The sequence below is a fragment of the Lactuca sativa genome, chromosome 2 (assembly GCF_002870075.4).
Source record: "Lactuca sativa cultivar Salinas chromosome 2, Lsat_Salinas_v11, whole genome shotgun sequence".
NCBI classification, from domain to species: domain Eukaryota; kingdom Viridiplantae; phylum Streptophyta; class Magnoliopsida; order Asterales; family Asteraceae; genus Lactuca; species Lactuca sativa.
The window spans coordinates 113,346,797-113,364,410 of record NC_056624.2 but is presented as its reverse complement, the minus strand read 5'-3'; the positions used below and the strand labels follow the sequence as shown (position 1 = coordinate 113,364,410).

Sequence of the window (17,614 nt, the reverse complement as noted above, 5' to 3'; positions counted from 1 at the left end):
GATGGGACCTTCTCATCTGCGAAATGGGTGGCTAAATATGTAATCCTGATTTTTTTTGGCTATTTTTGTAATGCAATTAGTGTAATTGGCTATTTTTGTCATTTTCTCTAATAATAATAATAATAATAATAATAATAAATTTCTCAAAAAATGATCAAAAGTACTAAAAGAAAAATATCATTATTAATAATAATTGAATATAATAATATACTTAATAATAGTTTTAATAATAAGGTAAGAATATTTTAATAATATGGATGATAATAATAAAAATTTGAATAATAATAATAATAATAATAATAATAATAATAATAATAATAATAATAATGTGGGACTATAACCCATTTGGTAGAAGTTTGTCTCTTAAATTAGAGGTCTCGACCTGTAATCTAGGTGTTGATAGTTTTATTATGCTATTTTCTAACCTTCAAAAATAATAATAATAATAATAATAATAATAATAATAATAATAATAAAAGTTCACAAAAATAAGATATATAAAATGATTAGATTAATTGTAAAGTTAGTAATACTAAGAACAATAAATAATTAAAATATTAATATTAGATCATTTTTATTTGAATTATTTTGGTCGGAAGAAGTTGGGAAAATTCAGTTGGAGGAAAATGATATTTCTTATTTTAGTGTTCTGTATTAGAAATTTATGACAAATTTCTCAGGAAATATCCAATTAATGTTGATTATTTTGGTCGTAAAATTGTCCGAAAGTTCAATCACATTTCCAACCGTTTCAAACTTTATCAATATTTTATCTTGGGTTTCATCTGTGTTGGGATTTTTTAGCAATCTCCCATGCTTTTTTTTTTCTTTAAACTTTTTGTAGGATTTAAAATGTGATTCAAGCAGTATTATTTATAGGTTCCCAACAAAAGAGTTTTTATGCAAGCCTAGGAGAGATAAAAAGTAGGATCTTTAGTCCTAGTAAAGGGGTTTCTCTTCCATGTCAGTTTGTCAAGTCCTTATCTCGAATACGAATTCCCTTAAACTCCGTTTGAACCAGCTAACTAAACACGCCACGAGAAAAAGTCAGCCATATATAATAAATGTTCCTAGTGTTATTTGACTCTTTCATGGTTGATCCACAGGCTTTGTTGTTCTGTTTAAAAATTACAACCGAGAGTATGAGATATGCATCACATCGTTGTAAAGGCAAATAAACAAGGTTTATAACTAATAAATAATCACAAAAAAGGACAGTATTACCAAGTCCAGATTAATGTTCGGTTTGTGAAATTCCAAATACGTATTTTATTGTGGTAGCTTCAACATTTCATTACTAGTTTTATCCCACTCTTCCACCTATTATATGTCTTGCAAAGAAAAATTATACAAGATACAACACTCGACTTTAAAGAACTTCTTCCTAGTGGTCCTTGCACCTATTACATGTCTTGCTAAGTTGCTATATATGATAAAATATACATAATACAACATTTGACTTTTAAACGACTTGATGCTAGTCAACCTTTATAAGATTCTCTAAGCCACAACCACTATAGGTACGCGCTTCTAAGCAAACTGGGTTCTATATATATTCACAGGAAAGATGATACTACCATTAACCATACATAATCTTCAATATAAAAAAGAATGTCTTCGGTGATAAACCTAGAAAAATGTCGAATTCCACTGAATGAGATCATTTGTGCCACAAAAAACTTCAGTTTAGAAGCTGTAGTCGGAGACGGTGGATTTGGTATGGTCTACAGAGGACAGCTCTCTAACCACTGGGAAAACCAGCTAGTAGCCATCAAACGCCTTGATGGTAATCTTTATCAAGGAAACAAAGAGTTTCATAATGAACTCAAGTTGGTTTCAAGTTTCAACCATACAAACATCATCCCATTCGTTGGCTACTGTGATGATGGAAAAGAGAAAATTATAGTTTACAAGTATGCTACAAACAGAAGCCTTGATTATCACCTCCAAGACCCAAATATGAGGCGTTGCCTAACATGGGCACAACGCCTGAAGATATGCTTGGGGGCAGCAAGAGGTTTAAAGTACCTTCACTCAGGTGTTGGGGAACACAGGAGAGTAATTCATAGAGATATGAAGAGTGCAAATATTTTGTTAGATGAAAGTATGGAAGCCAAAATATGTGATTTTGGTTTGTCAAGATTAGGTCCAAGAAATCAGCCACAGACCTATATCCGTACAAAGCCTTCTGGTACAAGGTATTACATTGATCCAATTTACAACGAAAGAGGTAGGCTCTCTAAAGAGTCTGACATTTACTCATTTGGAGTCGTAATGTTTGAAATGTCGAGTGGGACGATGGCTTATGAAAAGCGGTTTGGAGATGCTAAGGAAAGATATCTAATCGACATAGTTAGAAGCCACTATGACGACCATAAACTTGTTGGCGGACTTGACAAGTTAATGGATCCCTTTATCAGAGGTCATATTAATATGAGTTCCTTTGAAAAATTTAATGAAGTTGCACATGAGTGCATTAACTTGGACTTAAGGAAACGCCCTACGTTGGATAGGATCATCAAGACGATTGGGGAAGCAATGAATATTCAAGTAAGTCTTTTACTCAATATTATCAAGGAAATATATTTTCATAGCAAGATTGAAAACTATCATGCTTGGATCATATATATATATATATATATATATATATATATATATATATATATATATATATATATATATATATATATATATATATATATATATATATATATATATATATATATATATATATATATATATATATATATATATATATATATATATATATATATATATATATATATATATATATATATATATATATATATATATATATATGGTTAGTTTCATGTAATACAGCCTAATTTTGTGAGACCGTGAGACGTATTTTTTTATTTTATTTTTTTATTTTTTATTTTTTTAGTTAATTCAAGTTCCGAAAATAATATTTAAAAAAAGAATTTTTGGATTTTTCCATTTATTTTGCATTTAAAATTTTTTTTAGAATATGTACAGTGTAATATTTTATTAGAATATTTCACGTATTTTTCAAAAAAATAGAATTTTTTTTAGTTAATTCAAGTTCCGAAAATAATATTTAAAACAAGAATTTTTAGATTTTTCCATTTATTTTGCATTTTAAAATTATTTTTAGAATAGTCTCAAATGAACCTGAACACACACACACATATATATATATATATATATATATATATATATATATATATATATATATATATATATATATAAAATAGTGTATCACTAAAAATATATATAGATTTGTTCTTGTATTGTACATGTCTCCAAACCAAAACATCTTATTTAATTCCTCCATAAACTCATTCTAGCCACAGATTTTCAGGTAACTTCAACTGCTTCATAGTTCTAAATGAGTTCATTTATTCTTTTTACTAATCACTTAATCCATAAACTGATACGATTTCCACTAATATAGTGGGTACTTGCCATTGTCCAATTTGTTTATGAACAAGTATACATCCTGGAATGACAAACCAATGAATTAACCCAAAAAGATGGTCATGAATTAGGAAATGGAATGATATTAGAAAGTGAATGTGAGTCATTTTTTAATGTTGCTATTTGCAATCATTACTTGTTATGCGGGCACTACAAGAAATTGTAACACATGAATAGGAATAGTGTTTTAAACCAATTATTTCCAATGAACAATAATAACTTCTTACTTAAAAAATAAATAAAAAATTCAAAAAAAAAAAAAAGATAAACACCAAATCGAATCTACTCCTGAATTATTCATTCTTTAAGGAGAGAGAACAACACATGATACCGTTGGATTAGAAGCTATTTGATAACAAAAAACTCAAATGATTATGTATAAACTCAAGATTCAATTCAAACTCTTACAAGAACATAAAATAACACTACAAGAAACCAAGGCAATACAAAATTAAATATATTCACAAGTGAATATTAAATGGTATACTTATATATGATTATTAATATATGATGTATTCATATATTACTTTTAATATATGTCTACTCACAAGTAATTATTCATATATGACTTATGCCAAAGATTGTGGCAATGACGGTGATGTGGGCGGGTGGTTGTAGTGGTACCAATGGTTATAGTAGCATAGGTAACGTTGGTGTTTAGTGGCACTTGTAATGGTGGTCACACTTATTGGAGACGGCAGCGTTAATGGTGGTAGTGGTAGCAGAGGTGGCGAAAGAGGGAAGTTGTAGCGATGCTGGCAGTAGAGGTGGTGATGATTGCGATAGTGGTAGTAACATGGGTGGTAGTAGTAAGAATAGATATTGTAGAGGTGGTGGGGGAGGTCCCAATGATATACCCTTCCGGTCACTAAAACGTCAACTCGCCGGTGGCTTTGGAGCTTTGCAACAATAATGAAGGAATGTGTGATCCAACTTCATTTCGCGGTCTCAAATATTTTTCATTCTAAGATGAAGTTCTCTCTCTCTCTCTCTCTCTCATCTTACATATATATATATATATATATATATATATATATATATATATATATATATATATATATATATATATATATAGGGGATAGGGAATATACATTACAGCCCCACCTAAGCTTAGGTACTAAACCTCTAAAATATGTCGTTTTAACATGCTAAATATAACCGGTTTGGTTTCACTTGGTAAATATATCATTCTCCATAACATTTCTTTCTTTCATTATCGTTTTATCATCTCCATTTTCATTCCTCAATTATCGTTTATTTCTTCATCCAAGTGAACATTACTATACCCTAAACCTAAACCTAAACCCTAAATTTTAAACCCTAAACACTAAAGCTAAACCCTAAACCCTAAATCTAAACACTAAACCCTAAACCCTAAACCCTAAATCCTAACCCTAAACCCTAAACCCTAAACCTTAACCCTAAACATAAACCTAAACCCTACACCCTAAACTCGAAACCCAAAACCCTATTGTATCGATCTTGAATTTACATCTTGAAGTATTAATCGTGAATCCATTAAACGTAATCTTTATATAGTAAAACAATTTATTTTCAAGAGGTTTAGTACCTAAGCGGTGGGGCTGTAATGTATATTCCTTTTTCCCATATATATATATATATATATATATATATATATATATATATATATATATATACATATATATGTGTATATATATATATATATATATATATATATATATATATAGACACACAAACACTATATATGTATATATATATATATATATATATATATATATATATATATATATATATATATATATATATATATATATATATATATAGACACACAAACACACACGACGTTTCTACTGAGTATCTGAAAAAAATAGAGTTTTTTAGATTCAACCTCAACTAGTATAGTAGCATGGCGAGATATGACTAATCGTAAATCATTATATTATTGCAGAGATGTATAATCATATATGATTATACGTGTTTATACATATATGCCTAATATAATGATTATACATATATGTTTGTTCACAAAATAATTAATCTTATATGGTTGTTGGTGGAGGAGGAGGTGGTGGTGATAGAGGTGACAAAGGTGAAAATGGTTGTGTCGGTTGGTGGCGGAGGTGGTGGTAGTGGTGATGGCGGTGGCGGTTGTGATGGTGGCGGTGACGGTTGCGGTGGTAGGGAAGTGGCAGGGGAAAAAAACAGAAAAAAGCTATTTGGAATATTAAACTTTAAATTAAAATAATGTACAACCTAGAAATAACTAAAAGAAAGATGGATAGATTAATTTATCGAAAATACATGGGATGTTGAATTGGATGCATGATTTTATCAATTGCAAAACATTCATCATAATCAATACGTTTTTTGTTATCCTTTTTTCCACTATAGTTTTTTAGAGCTAACTTTACTCATGTTATTATGACTATTTACCCTAAAAACGCAACACCACTGCAACTTTGTGTTATTAGATGTTGTGTTATTAGGATGTGGTAACGGGAACGAGAGGTAACACCCAATCAAATCACCGTTTTCCTCTTATTCTCTCTATCTCTCTAATTTTAACACCATGCTATAACATTTAATAACATAGGGAACACCACCCCAACTTTATGTTATAACATGTAATAACATAGGAAATCGTTGCCCACACCTAATAGCCTTATAACCTTAATTAATTCATGCAAGCAACATAACCAAAATATCATTGATAGAGGTTATTCCACGCCATTTGTAATAAGTATTTCAGTGTTTTCGGAAGGCCAACTACCCGAGATGCTATCCCTAAAGTCCATGGATATGTGTTGAGTTGACCAATGTAGATAGTATTCAACTCGGTGGCAGATTCCAATTCCATTTGGAAGTTTTTTATGCCTTCGGATTACCGTGAAGTCTTCATTGGGAAGCAATTTCTTCGCTGGTTTTTGGTTCCAAAGGTAGCTTTAATGCTGTTTAGGCTATCTATATCAGTACAATGCCAACTAATTTTCCATATATGTGACATCAGTTTTGCAATAAACATCTACATCAATACAATATTCATAATTCTAAGAAAATTGTTCAAATATATTTGTAATTACTATAAATCTCTTAAGATTTAAGATTTAAATATTAATGTAACGTCGGGTGAATAAATTGTTATCACTTCCTGATTTTCAGGTAGTTGATTCGAGTGAATAAATTGTTTTGTAACGTCGAAATTTCATACAAATTTTTGGAAAATGAATTTGTTTATTTAACGAATATGGACCATTTATGAAACTTATTAAAATAAATACTACTTAGGGAGCTTAAATGTAAAATTAAAAAATAACAGGGATAAGTAAATGATAATGAGTAGTAAAGTTCCTTATTTTTACCCGAATTATGACTTCCTTATTTTAAGGGATTATCAGTTCCTTATTTTAAAGGATTTTGATGGATTTGATTGTTATGCGGGGACTTTATTAGAGTGAATATGTTAAGTTTTGAAAATCACATAAAATAAGATATTAGTTACAATGTCACATGAGCAGTATATGTAATGTAATCGACATAATATATGAAGGAATGGCAAATTAGGAATTTAACATTGAAGGATGATTGTTGTTGAAATCTATATGTCGCAGTTAGGAGTGTTTTATTAGAATGGTAGATTAAATATATAGTTTAAAATATATAGTATAAATATAACATTAAATATAGGAGGATAAGACTTGCAAGGTTTTCAACTTTAGAAAGAACTGGCTTGGAAATAGTGGAAACATGGCATTGCAAAAGTTTTGAAAGCCAGATGGTCTTATCGGACTCACATTTTCCATTATCAGACTCATATATCATCCTTTTGATATGTTATTTCCCTTTTCCTTGTAAAATACGTCTACATATCCTCTTCGATCTGTGTGCCCGTTAAATTGCATGAAACTATAAAGACTTTCCAAAATACAACTCATGAAACATTTAAAAAAAATTAATACCTTGCTTGATAAGGAAAATGTTTTCTTTCTATTTAATTGTTGAACATGGCTTCTCTAAGATTTGGTCTCTCATTATTCCATAACAGTGCTTCCAGCTAGATAGGGAGAGTGGGAAAAGGTGTTATATGCTGGGGGCAAAAGAGCTATCAATTGCGTGGAAAGATGAACCTCGCTATTGGGATTGGCAACATATACCTGAATCAAGGTCTCCCTCACCCTTTTATACAAAAATAAATATATAACAAGTTGTAGTATATTTCACATGCATTTCACCAAGACTTGAAACAAATATTACAATTTGTTTCCCACCTAAGAAGAGATTCGATCTCTATCTTTGATCTATGCAAAAGACAATGAATGTCCTCTTAATTTTCAATATATATCCAAATTGAACAGCTCTAGCAAAGCAAAGTATGGTCCTAATGGGAGTATGATCTAACTGATGATTGTATACACAACCATCCACATATGTTTCCTATTGTGTAGGTTTGCGGAGGTGTGCATACTTAAACACGTATGTTGGCTTGCAATCCATGGCAAAATTTCATCTGCAATGCTGTCACCAAACAATCCATATGTTGCATATCTCATTTTTCGAACTACTAGCGATTGCAGGGGACTTTCTGTGCCAGCAAAAACAAGGGTGAGCTTTGGTGGGATAAGAATGGAGACCGAAGGTGTGTATCTTCTAAGACCAAGGGTTAGTAGTAGAATATTGAATCTGGAAGAAACATGTATGTATCCTTATAAACGCAAGGATGGGTGGATGGAATTGAAGTTGGGAGAATTCGCATGCAATGAAGGAGATGATGGGGAGGTTGAGATGGCGTTTGAGGAGGTTAAGCATTTAAACTGGAAAAATGGTCTTATCGTGGAAGGCATCGAGATTCGAACTAACAGAATCCACAATGAAAGTTATTTTTTACGAGACTTTTTACTAGTAAGTTTATTTATGTGTTGTTTGTATATGTTGCCTATTTACAATTTGTTTTAAACTTTTGATATAGTGCCACCATTGTAAAAACTTATGGCAAGAGGCTCTACATTAATAGTTTTTTTTTTCAAAATTTTAAAACTCATTTATTTGAAAATTTTGGGTGATAGCAAAACAAGTTAAGCACTTCAAACAAATATTAAAAACAAACATCGGTGAGCTTGCAGAAATAACAAATTTGAACAACGTAAATCAAAAGAACACAATATTTAATGTGGTTCGGTCAAGGTGACCTACGTCCACAAAAAAACAAAAGATATAGGATTTTATTAACTCCAAGAACAATTACAATCACATATAAAGGTTACATCTCACTTCAGTTCTCAAAACAAAAGAATCTCTCTTGCTTACTAACTAATGCAAAGTAGTTATCTCAACCTCACAATATTTACTCCCTTGAAATTTTTTACATATATTATAATGGAGATATGAGTGTATTTATATTTAAAGGGTCGAACCCAAAACCTTAACGGGCCAAGCCCATTGGCCCATAGGGCCATGAATGGTGATAATCAATCATATTCCACCATGCAACATCTTCTAGAAGATTCAACCATGTCATACAACCCGTAAACATCAACAACACACATGATGGACCATCTTAACCATAGTGCAGCATCATGATGCACAGGTGGCACCTCGTGAACGTTAATGGTCCAACATCCGTCATGGTGGCACAACATGGTGTATTTCCTGAGCATGATCATCTTCCAACATCCGTAATAGTCCAACAACCGTCATGCGCCTCACATGCTGTAAATGCTTAACCATACACAGTCTCTTTGTAAGGGGGTCTGCTGGGTTCTCATCCGATGATACCCTCTATGCCACGAGGAGTCCTTCTTCTTATTCGATGTCTAATGAAGTGGCATTGTCTGTCAATCTACCTGGATCTGCCGTGATCCCTTGGTTCCTTGGCTAAGGAAACTGCACTCGCGTTATCACAGAAAATCTCCATATGCTCCTTTATAGCTGGTATAACTCCAAGGTCTCCAATGAAGTTCTTTAGCCTTATTGCCTCCTTCGCCGCCTCACTTGCTGCTACGTACTCTGATTCGCACGTTGAATCAGCTACTTTCTCCTGCTTGGAACTTTTCCAAGTAATTGCTCCTTAATTTAGGGTAAAGACCCAGCCTGACTGAGAGCGGAAATTATCCCTGTTAGTCTGAAAACTGGCATCACTATAGCCCACTACTCTTAAGTCATCACACCCACCAAGGGTAAGGACCCAGTCTTTAGTCCTCTATAGGTACTTGAGAATGTTCTTCACCGTAGTCCAGTGAGCCTTTCCTGGATTCCCTTAATATCTGCTGAGCATGCTCAAAGCGAAAGCCACATCAGGGCGAGTACAAGTCATAATATACATGATCGAGCCTACAGCGGAAGCATATGGTACTCGACTCATCTCAGTTATCTCAGCCTCTGTACTCGGGCTCTGAGTCTTACTCAGTTTGGCGTTACACTGGATTGGTAAGTCACCTTTCTTGGATTCTTACATGCTGAATCTTTTCAACACCTTATCCAAGTAGGTACTTTGACTAAGACCAATTAGTCTCTTACTCCTATCTCTCAATATCCTTATCCCTAGGATATAGACAGCTTCTCCAAGGTACTTCATAGCGAAACACTTCCCAAGCCAGGACTTAACCTCCTGCAAGGTTTGGATGTCATTTCCTATGAGTAGTATGTCATCCATATACAATACCGAAAAACTAACTATACTCCCTCTAGCCTTAACATATACACAGGACTCATCCTCGCTCCTTGAAAAGCCAAACTCTTTGACTTTCTCATTGAAACAAAGATTCCATCTACGAGATGCTTGTTCTAATCCATAGATGGATTTCTCAAGCTTACACACTCTATTATGGTACTTTTCACCAACAAAACCCTCTGGCTGACTCATGTAAACATCCTCAGCCAACTTTCCATTAAGGAAAGCGGTTTTGACATCTATTTGCCATATTTCATAATCATGAAATGCAGCTATGGCTAGCATAACTCTAGTAGACTTAATCTTCGTTACTGGTGAGAAGGTCTCATCATAGTCAACTCCCGGAATATGAGTAAAGCCCTTCGCAACTAGTCGCACCTTATAATTATGTACCTTCCCCTCCATGTTAATCTTCTTCTTGAAGATCCATTTTCACCCGACTGTCTTACGACCCAGTACATTGTCAACCAAGTTCCAAACTTTATTGTCATACATGCCAGACTCAGGCCCTGCTATAGCTTCCTTGAAGTTGTTAGGCTCATCTGAATTTACCAGTGTACTATCACTGATAAATGCACCACCTTCTATAGTTATATGGAAACCATAATAAAAATCAGGTGTGCTCCTAACTCTTGTGGAATGTATCAGAGGTAGACACTCATCTATTGGCTCAACAGGAATTTCCTCCTTAGGTTGATTGCTAGTGTCTGAGGTTCCTTCACCGCTTGACTCTTGAATTTCTTCAAGGTCAATTTGCCTCCCACTGTTTCCTTGTCTTATGAATTCTCTCTCACGAAAGACTCCTCTCCTTGCAACGAAGACGACATTGTCGCTCGGTCTGTAGAAGAGATAACCAAAAGATTTTTGTGGGTAGCCGATTAAAATACATCGCTCACTTCGAGGTTCGAGCTTGTCGTGAGTCCCACGCCTCACAAAAGCTTGGCAACCCCAAACCTTGATGTGGTCTAAAGTGGGAAATTTCAAAGTCCACATCTCGTGAGGTGTTTTGACAACCTTTTTGGTAGGGACTAGATTAAGGATATGGGCACTTCATATACACCATCACAAGGTAATGCTTTAAAATAAAAAAAAACACCATTATAAAAAGCATTAATACCACCACATTTATTATCAAATGGAAAAGTAAATCTTTGTTTGTACAAAAATGAAAGGAAATAATATGTCTCGCCATTTTAGACAAGTAACAAGATTTATTCAAATCTAATATTAACCCACTACTAAGCAATAAAGAATAAATTCCAATCATGGAGACAACTTTCCTACTCCCCATGATCAAGTTTATCTTCCCGTGCTCCACATCCTCACTTCCTTTTAGGCCCTACAAATCAGAACAAATGTGAATTCCACACCCTGTATCAAGGACCCAAGAATTAGTATGTGATGAGTTATTAGACAATATAGTGTAAATACCTACATGGGTGGGTTTCACTTTGCCATCCTTAACATCCTGCAAGCACTTGGGACAGCTTCGCTTAAAGTGCCCATTTTCCTTACAGTAGAAGCATTGAGCATCCTTCGGGTTGGAAGAGGGAGTGGTAGAACCACCTTTGGTTCCACTCGAAGAGGAGCCATCAAGAGACTTTCCCTTGGTACCCTTCGAAGGGGTCTTCCTCTTTTCCCCTTTTCCTTGCCCGATTGCCAGAACAGGGACGGTAGTACGAGTGGTAACAACATTCTTACCTTTGAGACTACTTTCAGCAGTCCTTCAAGTTTGCTAAGTGTGACCTCCTCCTTTTTCATATGATAGGTCATGTGGAACTGATCATAATAGGAGGGTAAGGAGTGTAGAACGATATCTATTGCTAACTCCTCATCAAAGTTCACATTTAACTTTAGCAAACGGTCCATGAATCTTTGCATTTTCTGCAGGTGGCCCGTGATGGACTCTCCATCCTTCATTTTTGTTGTTATCATGGAGGTGATGATTTCATACCTTTCCTGACGAGCACTCTGATGGTATCTTTCCATCAGGTCTAGGTGCCTCTCATAAGGGTAGAAATCTTCTTAGGATTTCTAGATTTCTGCTATCAAGGTAATCAACATGATACAAGATACCTTAGTAGCATCCTTCTCATGGGTAGTGTACTTAGCAATCTCCTCGGGAGTAGCAGATGACTCATCGATGACCTTAAGCTCCATGTTAGGGACATATTCCTTGTCCTCATAAGGAGTGACCATCCTTATGTTCCTAATCCAATCATTGAAATTAGTTCAATCAAAGATGACTCTCACACAAAGGTTCATGAGAAAGAAGGAGCCGGTAGGGTTTGAGCCAGAAGCATTGTTGGAAGACATCTGAAAAGGAAGAAAGACAAGTTTAGATTAGATAAAGAGTCCTTAATAAGACACCCAAATGAAATATTAAGGTTATGACCCAACACAATATTTTATAACTTGGAAGAGGGATGCCGTAATACAAGCTACAACATAATTGAAGGTAGGTAAATGACGATTTACCAATTTTCACCATGAAAAACAAAATAGGTATCAGGTTTTAATTGGATTAAAATTCATAGATCTTTTGAGATTCATTGAACAATTCAATGGCATGTTTAAATGTCGATTATGCCCTTCAAGTTTGTGCTTGGGATACTGAGGATCACAAACAAGGTGTGAATAACCATGAAAATTAACTTGGTACTCTTAATTTTATCACTTAATCGATTTGTCGGTTAACCACACACGCTCCACCGATCTATGATAAACCTTAAGCCACCCTTTGTGACCCTTGTTAGTCCAAGTTAGTGTGTCGATTAACCACACACGCTCCACTAACGACTTAGCAAGGTGCAAAGCGTAATTTCATGGGTTAGCACTAATTTCACATTTTCCTAAAGTAACTAAGATTTGGAATTTATAAAAGATTTAGTTACTTTATAATTATCATTATACTTAATGAGAATTAGTGTCCTATCCTACCCGTTTAGCTAATGACCCTCCACCAGTCAAGGAAGCGGTGGGTGAGAGTGGACACCCAATAAGCTACATTTTATAGGCAACATCCTTATACCACCTTATAGACCGGCTTCGTGAATGAGGCCTACTACCGGTAAGACTGACTTGATCTTATACACACACACACATACACACACACACACACACATATATATATATATATATATATATATATATATATATATATATATATATATATATATTAACTTATAATATTATAAAGTATAATGGCTGAATTTTAAACTTTTAAAATTCTAGGGTTTGGAATTAAAGTTTTCTAAAGTGACTTTAAATATTCCAAAACTTGAGGGCATGTTTTGAACTATTCAAAACCTTTCATTTCTATAACTTATGAGTTTTAATGAATTTAATGAATTTAATGGAAAAGACTCTTTGAATTCCATAACTTGAGGACAAGTTATGGAGTCCACTAAAAAGCATTTAGATCAACAATTAAACTAACAGACATGTCAAATAATTTCTATGATCTAACAAAACTCATAAGCATGCATAATTCATATATATCAACAATTTTTCAAGAATCATTCGAGCTTAATATAAAACTTGAAACTTTGACAATTATCTTTGAAATTGGATAAGCACCATCATTACCACATCAAAAATAGGTTTAAGAGTCTAAAAAAATTTAGGATAATGATTCTAGTCCAATTCCAACATTAAAACTCGAAATTCTGCACTTTGGGCCTCTGACTCGTCGAGTGCAAGAACCAACTCGATGATTTGGATGAATTTCAACATGGACTCATCGAGTCGCCCAGTGGACTCAACGAGTTCACTGAACAGTAACCAGAAAAGCGATTTTTTTAGCAAGTGGCATCAAGTATAATTGAAAACAAGCCTATGATCTAATACCACTGATGAGTTTTGAGCATTCTAACACTCCTATGGTGTGCATGCCACCCTAGAAACCTTGGATCTATGTTCTCTCTATTATACATGCAAACATTCATTTTACCAAGGTTTCATCCTAACTAGCATATCATAGGGTATATGTAATACAAAGTTCTAGTAGAATGACATACCTTTCTTGTAGCTTTGATTGCTTAAGACTTTGTGAGCCTAGCACCCCAAATGTGATGCCTCAAATGCTTCACACAACACCACCAACAATTAGAATAACTTGAGAGAGGATTATATTGCACCAATATCGGCTAGCCCTCACTTGTGTATCTTAATGTGTCGATTTTGCTAGTATGAGGCTTCTTTATATAGTGTGTATATTAGGGTTACACCATGTAACTCATGACTTTCAACATTCCTCATGATCTGTGGGTTTTAACCTCCATTGAGTATCCATGGGTCACCACATGGGTTAGCCCAACATGATGAACTATGGATCATAACCCCACTTTATAAGATTGAATGATTTAGCAAATTAATCCCCATTTATTTAATTAGTCTCTTTTGATCACAAAATTAATTCCAAACTAATTCTTGATCAATACTAATTAAATAACATACTTTCATATTAATGTATTAGAACTTATAATATATTAAGAAATCATAAATATCCTCTTCTCATAGAATGTCTATCCAAATTGTTCTGATGCCATGCAACCCAAATTGACCATGCTAAATCGGGTCAAGTACATACCAAATATAGTTATGGACTTAGACACATTACCCAACAGGGCATATGTGGGATTACGCACGAAATATGTAATGCAGGGCAAATCCTAATTTTTAGGGTTTGTTCCCTAATTAAACAACTTAAAGACACCCTTGGACCTTCTATTGAGCAACCTCCATCTCTTTATACCCTAAAATTGAAATCCTAATTGTTATTTGTGAGATTTGAGCTTCAAAGTGAGTTTTGGTGGTGTTTTTGGTGAAGTAGAATAAGAAGAACACTTGGAGGTTGCTTGGGATTGACTTGAGCTTGTAGATCCAGAGTTATCTCCATCTTAACAAATCATTTAAGGAAAAAAGCTCTCATCTTGATGGTTCTTTATGCTAGATCAAACTTAGGGTGTCATTTGTGCATTTATGGGTATTTTAAGCCATATTTGAGATTATGGTCTACTCCAGAAGCCATGGATGTTATATCTTAGCACATTTAAGGTCTCTTGTCTATATAAATGCAACCTGTATGACTTATTTTGGTCCATGCGCCTGTTAGGTTCCTTGTTATGGTTTTTTAGTTTTGGGTCTTATAATGACATGAATGAGAGTAAAGTTGCCAACTTTACATGTTAGGTCACCATTTACGATCTGATTAGAGAGTTTGGCATGATTGCTTAACTGATTAAGTGCTTAATAGGTTGGTTTGGTTGTCTGTGAAGTACCCGGGGCATAGTCTGCTCGTACGCTGTGTGTACTAGATCCAGAAGGAGTACACCAAACTTAAGCCTGAGTACGCCCATCATACTCAACTATTTGACTTTTGGGTTGACTTTTATAGGGTTTGGCCCTTGTTGGTCCATTGGACTTATGACTTTGGCCCATGGATAGACTATGGGCTTTCTTGGGATTAGGTCCATGATGATTTTGGGCCCAATTAGGAAGTTAGGCCATATTGGGCCTTGGGATGCCATTTAGTAATTTGGGCCCTTTTGAGGAAAATGGGTTAGGCCTTGGTTTTAGGCCAAGTAGGTAAAGGGTAAAATGGCATTTTACCATCGATGTTGGACAAGTAATTTAGATTCCTGATTATGGACCGAGATCCAATTAATAATTGGATATTATTTGTTGATGTTAGCATGAGGATTTTCCGAATTAGCATACCGAGATTTTATCAGAGAGATTCAGCAGCTTGAGGTGAGTTTCCTCATTATGTTTAGCAGGTCGAAGGCACTAAATCCGGCCCATGATTTGGTATGATTAGGATGCTAGTTTTCCGTGTGACTTTTGCATGCGTTATGTGTTTATATGTATATTGGGCGGGGTTGATGATTATATTGTATGTTATTTATCTTTCTTATTCTTGCATGTGTTTATGTGTTTGTATGTATACTGGGCGCAGCCTGATGACTGGCAGATCTGTTACGAGTGGGATTCGAAGCCGGGAGAGGCCCGATGCCGAGCAGGGTCCGATGATAGGTAGGGCCCATTATATTGTTGATATCTATGGTATGTGTTATTTTGGGAAACTCACTAAGCTTTGTGCTTAGGGTTTTCAGTTTATGTTTCAGGTATTTCTAGTTTGAAGGAGAAGATCCCGGGATGATTGTAATGCACACATAACATTGTTCTACATTTTATATGTCTCTGATTGTACTTAGATGTTATTGGATATACATTGATTTCACTATGGTTTTGTGATATTGTTATGGATATTTGGTTTATTAATATAAAAATCAAAATTTTTGTTCTTAATTTCATTATCATTACAAGTTGGTATCAGAGCCTTGGTTTAAGGGTTTCGGGCATACTCTCGATTGTGTTTGAACTCAAAATATGGCTGAACTCAAACTGAGGATTTGGTAAATTTTTGACAAAAAGGAAACATTTTACAAAAAGAGTTTACTAATAAAAGAAAGATGCGTGGCGCATGCAATCGACTGAGCTCAAGTGAGTTTTCCCAAAATACCCAAACATGTCTTATGATATTCTTTGATTTTTGAATTTATGAATCGCATACTAGTTAGGGCTAAGGATCTGCTCAGGATTTGCATGATAGAATGCTAGGAGAGATGACTTTATATGCCTCCTGTATGATCTTGTTGATTTCTATGCCAATACTTATCAATTAGTGATAGGATTTCCTATTTAGGTTATGCTTGTTCCGATTACTCGATGCTCAAATGCAGCTTGCTTTGTGCTTCTAGGAGTTTCCATTAACCTCAAATTGCTATTAAGCGAGTTTACTAAGTTACATATAGTCGAGAGTAAATAATTTTAGAAGGTTAGGTTTAACTCTATTACGCAACTCTTATTTGTGTCCAACTGTTGTAGTGTTAGACCTTTCATTCGAAGAATTATCTAGTGTCGGTGATATGTAATTGTATTTGTGAGCTAGATAGAGGATGTTAAGGTGAGTTTCTTATGCAGCTGATGGTAGGGAGTAGTATGGTGGTTGCCCTAGCAAAACCTAGGAAGAGATTTAGTATTGGGAGCCTTATCTTGTTGAGGATTGCATCTATAGATAAAGAGTGACTTGGAGGATTCAGAGCGATCCTTCAGGAAAGTACAGATAGATATGGAAGGTAGTATGGGCCCATACTACTGGAAGCAGAGGATCTGTACTTGAGTCATGGAAAGTTACGATGATACCAGGACACTTGTAGAGTATGATACTCCTCGATATATATTTATACGTGTTCTGATGGTTTGAATGGTCTATTTTCAGTGTGATGGTCACTTGAGGAAGACCGGGCACTGGTTTTGGTGTTGGTGAGTGTTAAGGATCTAGTTCTGGATCTGGGCAGTTGGATGATCAGATGTAGGAGTTCATTTCGTCTGAGGTTACCCGCAACATACTCGATCATACTCCTTTGATCTTTAGTACGATCAAGGAGGGTATCATGGAGGTTTTAGAGGAGCATTTGGTCTCGTTCCGTTCTTATATGGTAG

General features: G+C 34.5%; 1 protein-coding gene across 1 annotated transcript; it reads left to right on the top strand.

The window, feature by feature from the left end:
* Window positions 1–1,376: 1,376 nt before the first annotated feature.
* On the top strand, window positions 1,377–8,471 carry LOC111882080 (probable serine/threonine-protein kinase PBL22). The gene is made up of 3 exons (XM_023878445.3): window positions 1,377–2,550; window positions 7,484–7,602; window positions 7,884–8,471. The coding sequence occupies exons 1-3, from the start codon at window positions 1,612–1,614 to the stop codon at window positions 8,389–8,391; spliced, it is 1,566 nt and encodes a 521-aa protein (XP_023734213.1). The 5' UTR covers window positions 1,377–1,611; the 3' UTR covers window positions 8,392–8,471.
* Window positions 8,472–17,614: the final 9,143 nt, after the last annotated feature.

Excerpts from the sequence above, each read along its gene's own strand:
- LOC111882080 (XM_023878445.3), top strand. The coding sequence starts at position 1,612 with ATGTCTTCGGTGATAAACCTAGAAAAATGTCGAATTCCACTGAATGAG. Across the intron at positions 2,551-7,483 it reads GGGAAGCAATGAATATTCAA|TGCTTCCAGCTAGATAGGGA; the intron begins GTAAGTCTTTTA and ends ATTCCATAACAG. Across the intron at positions 7,603-7,883 it reads CAACATATACCTGAATCAAG|GTTTGCGGAGGTGTGCATAC; the intron begins GTCTCCCTCACC and ends CCTATTGTGTAG.